Raw genomic sequence first — 6,000 nt, 5'->3', positions numbered from 1 at the left:
CAGCCACGTCGCTCAATGTCTGTCTGTCAGTTTGTCTGTGACGCCCACAGTCAACGACGCTGAGAAGAAAAATATTGGAGTCGTTTAAACACGCATATAGTGCGTATTCCTCTGTAGCATGATTACAACACACGCTCACACGCACGTAACGTCAACAGTAGTAGCAGTTGCAGCAACGGTAATTCTAACAAGTACATGATCAACATTGCTGTACAAATTTATGGGCCTTCCTAACTATTGTTTAACACCAACGATAGTTAGGATATGGTATTTGGATCACGTGCTGGACTCGTGATCGACAGCTATTTCCCTCCTGGAAGAGAGCTCAGAGCTCGTATGACCAATCTATGGGTAATGTTGTGACCTTACACGCACACACACACAACTCCCCGCCCACGAGAGTTGGAGTAACGACTCGAAGCGCAGCGATACTGAAATTATTTCAGCCCTGGGCAGGATTCAAACCCGGACCACCGTAGTGACAGTCGGGGACTCTACCAACCGCGCCACCGAGTCGTGTGTATTTACCTAGTTGTATTTTACGGGAAGGGGAGCTATGCTCGTGGTGTCCCGTCTTCATATCTCATTTTATCTAAACTATTTCTCATTTTATTGTGTGTGTGTGTGTACACATGTCAAGAAGCAAATGCTGCGTAATACCTTAAATTTTATTCTGGTGTAAATAGTGATTAAAGTGTCATGTACCGCCGTTATTTTATTTCTCACCGTGCCCTTAGAATAATAAGGGCATTATGTTTTCAAAGGAAAATGCATTAGTTATTATTGATATATTGTAAACTTGTGCATACGAGTGCATTATTTCATTTTTGCTTAACTATGTGTAGCTCATTTCACTTCAATTTTTCTATGAGAGCATTTTGAAAGTATTAATCACAATAACGCCCGTACTTATTATAAAAAAAAAAACTATCCAAATAGATGTCAGTCATGCTGACTGATTTTTCTCACCGACGATAAGACCATCGATTAGTTTGATGAGGATGTATAAACTGAAATTAAGAGTTGGGCTTCAGTATCTGCTGCAGTTTACATTTAATAGATTATCAATATCCTTATAATCAACATGTACCTGCATTCTTTATATAATCAAATAGGTGGGAATAACTTATCCCCCATGTTATACAGGAATCTTTTTCAAACCCGAAAATATACTGGTTCGGTGTTATTGAAATTGGTTTAAACTCTACATGTAGTACGCAAAAATTCGTTTTAATCTAATTAACATGTACGCACCTAATGATGTAAAAAATGGCGATCAATGTCAGAAGGTTAGATGAGACTACTATAAAAGTACTAATTTCTCGTTATATACGCGTAATTAACGTATATTAGTGTTTGCTGAAACAGGTAAATATTAATTTGAATTAAAGTATATAAATATGTATATAAATATATAATTTCTTTTTATCAACAGATTTGCACAAATCACTAACAATTTACATCATAGAGAATATGCCAAGGGAAAAATAAATCTAGTGTCTTACTGCAATTATGAATACATACAACAATATAATTAATTTTTCATGTTTAAATGGACAAAACAAACACATAATAATATATTTTTGAGTTTCATTTATAAGATTGTCTTTCAATAAAAATACACAATTTCCTCATCCATAAATAGAGCGTTATTGTGTACACAACAAAGATGGCGGATACTAGTAAGGAGAAGCCGACCTCAGGGGATTCAAATCCTGAGTCCTCAAGCCAAGACGGTGTACCGTCATCAAATATTTTCAGAAATGACGGATCGTTCATGGAGATGTTTAAGAAAATGCAGGAGCAGCAGGGTAAACCAAAACAAGAAGAGGAAGAGAAGACGAACACCGAGCCTGAGCCCGCGTCTACCACCACAAGCAATGCTCCAACGGAACCAGCAAAGCGGCCGACCTTAAGTTTTGTAAGGCTACGCCGTAGAGGAATAGTTTTCTTACCATTAATATATTTTATTTCATTTTCCAGGGCACGGTTTTACTTTCAATATGAGCTTGAGTAGTTGGCATATACAATCAAATTTATGCTTTATCATCTACAACGTTTGTCACAGCAACGCCTTAATTCTTAAAGTAGCTTAGGGAAATAAGCAGTAACACTGGCATGGTTCTTTACTGTAGAGGAATATACAAGCTGTACGCTCTTAGAGTACTGTCATCTTTGGAGTGTACATCAACAGTGGCCAATATTAAGTAAGATGTAATAGCATTCTGATTGGACAAAAATTGTTAAGTGCCATTTGGAAAACAAGTTTTCCTGCTCCATATAATATTTACATGATACTTTCAAATTGGCCTTATAAAATTAAGCCAGATTATAATTCTGTTGCTCACTGTATGTAGTTTTTTAATTTGTCCCAAATCCCATTTCGGTGGCTGAAAACAAACTGCTCCACTGAAGAGGTTTGGATAGATCTTTATTTTTATTTTAAAAATTTATCACTTCTGGAAGCAGGGAATTCAAAATAATAATGTCAGAATTATCTTGAAAAGAAAACTCGCTGTAATTCAGCAGTAATCCTAGTTTAGTTATGATAGGTTGAAAATTAAAGTTTCTCAAATCATCTCCAACTTACCAGAACTAGTCAAAGATTCCTAACAGATATTAAGTTAGTAGATAAGATTGTCAAAGAAGAGTTCAAAATGGTTGTGAAGATCTTTGCACTTATAATAGGTTAAAGAAGAGAGAATTATGGGGAGTTGGTCGATTCGGTGAGCACCACCTGAGTGGGCGTCAGTTTGAGCAGGCGTCATTTCAAGCAGGAGGGATGATAATCAGGCAGTACACAAAATTATGTAATTTATTTACATTAAGATTATCAATGCAAATGAAGTCTATCAGTAATTTATCTTCTCAACTTGAAGTTTCATTCCTTGTAATAAAGGATTACCATTTGATTACATAGCAATTGTATTTTTGTAAGGATAATTTATTGTCTCAACTTGAATTTTCACTGCAATAAAGGATTACATACTATACAAAATGAATATCGATGATAAATCCAGAAAGAATTCCAAAGAATTCTATAGTTACATTAGAGGTAAAAAAGGTTGTTAGGAATCACATTGGTCCACTATTATCTACTGGCATCCACCCAGGGGGTCTGGGTGGATGCCAGACCCCCTGATATCCACCCTTCTGAATCCTCTCTCCCACGAAAGGACAGAGTCCACTTGGCCAGACTGCGGTGCGGTCACCACCCAGCACTTCTGAGCTACCAGAAGAGGCTGGATGACTGCGTTGTGAACAGCTGCCCAGGATGTAACACTTCACCCCATACCATACAACACACAATGGAAGACTGCATTATACACAATCATGCACGCAAACAACACAACATATGCTCTATAAAGGATTTGTGGAAAAACCCAGTTTTGGCTATGGCATTCCTTGGGGAGATGGGACTGCTCGGACAGACAGTTTAGGGAACGACAACAACAACAACTGACAATCATTATGAACTTGAGTATTCAAATGAAGGAATGTGTGATATTTTAAATAACTATTTTAGCTCAAACTGAAACCTATGAAAAATCTAGGGTGAACTTACTACAGTAAATATAACAAAAGAAAATATTAAATGATGTATAGAGACACTCAAAATTAATAAAATTCTAGGGCCTGACAGTTGGCATCCAAGAATCTTAAAGGAAATGAAAAATGAGATTGTTGTTCCATTAGAAATTATTTTAAGAAATCCATCATATCCGGAGATGTCCCATATTCAAAAAAGGTGACAAAAAGAAGCCAAATAACTACAGGCCTATAAGCTGACTTAGGTCATAGGAAAAATGAAGGAAACTATCATCAAAGGTGCTATCGGACATCATTTAGGAAGTAACTGATAAATGGTAGCCAGGATGGATTTAGATGAAATTGTTCTTGCATGACTAACTTACTCGAATTCTACAACACAGTCATCTCAAGTTATAACAAAAGAAACAATATGGATTTAATATATTTAGACTTTGCAAAAGCTTTTGATACCATCCCTCACGAAAGACTACTTACTAAATTAGCTTCACACAGAGTGAGTGGTAGCCTATTAAGTTGGACTAGAAATTGGTTGAATGATAAAAAATGGAGAGTTATTTTAAATGGCAAAACTTCTAGATGGAAAAATATTACGAGTGGAGTTCCTCAGGGTTTCATTCTTGGGCCACTTCTATTCATAGTATATATAAATGATATAGACCACGGACTAAGATCTGTCGTCTCCAGATATGCTGATGATACAAAATTGTGCGGAATGGCAAATGATCACTTAAATCAATTAGATATTCAAGAAGATTTAGATATATTACAGCAATGATCTGAAAAGCAGCTAATGAAATTTAACACAAGAAAAAGCAAGGCTATGCACATAGGTAAAAATAACAGTAAGTACAATTACAAGTTATTTGGAAATTCGTTAATAAAAGTGGATAGTGAAAAGGATCTTGGTGTAATTATCAGTAACGATCTCAAATCATCTAAATTGTATTTCAGCCTCTGAGAAAGCAAAAAATATTCTAGGACTGATTGTGCAATCTTTTGACTTAAAAAGTCCATCTCTCATTAACAAGCTATATAAATCGTTAGTTCATCCACATTTGGAATATGCTGTTTCCGTATGATCACCTAATCTCATTTAAGACATTGAGATTGGAAAAAAGTACAATGATGAGTCACAAAACGGATAACAAATATAAAAAATAAATTGTACGAAAATCGAATAAAGCATACGAATCTGTTCTCCCTAAAAAATCATAGACTCAGAGGTGACTTGATACAGGTGTTTAGGATTCTAAAGGGAATTGACAATATCAAAAGTGACAAGGTTTTTACACTGAATGAGAATCAGACAAGAAACAATGGTCTTAACCCCTTCCATACGGTGCCGACTACGTATGCGGCATGGGGAGCAAGTGGATACGCGAGGCTGCCATATCGGCGTCTTGATTATATTTATTGTAATTGTCCCTGCGTAACTGACATACTCTCTAAACTGGCTTCATCACATTTTCTATGGTTATCAAAATTCACGGGTGAAAGAGAGAACGATCGATATAAGAGGTGACTTTTTTTTTATGCTAGTATTATGACGCAACATCACACGTCTGGCAGTTAATGCTGCCCGCGAGATTTTGGCCCGGAGTGAAGTGGTTAAACTGTCCGGAAATAGATTTAATTTGGAAGTGGGTAGAAACAACTTTGCCAACCGTGTAGTCAATGAATGGAATAAACATCGTGCAGAGGCAGTGCAATGTAGCTCAATTCAAAGCTTTAAGATTCATTAGACAAACATCATTTATTTTATATTTCTTTATTTGTTATTATTTGTCTTTATTATTTGATTGATTTTCATTTATTATTATTTACTATTTACCTGTTTTTTTATTATTTAACTATACCTATGCATTTTTTTTTTTTATTATACATATCTTTATCATTTTTATTTATTATTATTATTATATATATATATTGCATCCGACCTAGTTATGGACCAAAAGGTCTCCTGTCAGCATGCTCTGCCTTTGTAATCCTATGATAATTCTAGAGAATTTTTTTTATTATATTTTGACCAATTAAATTTTGACTAGGATTTTGATCAATGGAATTTTAACTGTGGGATTGTGACCACTGATATATATATATATATATATATATATATATATAATAATATTTTAAAAGTTAAGAGAGAAAGGGGGAGCCAGTCTCTCTCATTTCACGCCTATCACTATTATAATGCTTGAATTGACACCTGCTTAAACCGCTACTCGCTCAAAATGACCAACATTCATTACCAGGCGCAGCATCTCCCCTGTCACATAGTTTCCTAAAGTATTCAGATACAAGACTATATTAGGTTAGGATATCATAGGTATGGAAAAATATTGGCTGGGATTTATAGATTTCTGCAATACTCATGGCAATATTGACCCAAAGTATATATAGGATAGTGATTGAACTAGTGGCTATACATTTGTTTTTATTTACTTTATT

At 35.2% G+C, this 6,000-nt stretch overlaps 1 protein-coding gene across 1 annotated transcript in view; it reads left to right on the top strand.

Annotated features, from left to right (window-relative positions):
• The first annotated feature begins 1,639 nt into the window (after nucleotides 1–1,639).
• Nucleotides 1,640–6,000, top strand: part of LOC143029307 (telomerase RNA component interacting RNase-like) — a 34,195-nt gene continuing 29,834 nt past the window's right edge. Inside the window, exon 1 of the mRNA XM_076192064.1 lies at nucleotides 1,640–1,921. Within this exon, the coding sequence (XP_076048179.1) occupies nucleotides 1,670–1,921 (252 nt within the window). The 5' untranslated portion in view covers nucleotides 1,640–1,669. The remainder of the gene's footprint in view (nucleotides 1,922–6,000) is intronic.

Source organism: Oratosquilla oratoria, chromosome 10 (assembly GCF_046742065.1).
Source record: "Oratosquilla oratoria isolate Oo_2021 chromosome 10, ASM4674206v1, whole genome shotgun sequence".
In the NCBI taxonomy this organism is placed as follows: domain Eukaryota; kingdom Metazoa; phylum Arthropoda; class Malacostraca; order Stomatopoda; family Squillidae; genus Oratosquilla; species Oratosquilla oratoria.
Note: the sequence above shows the minus strand (reverse complement) of the source record. Positions and strands in the feature narration are given on the sequence as shown.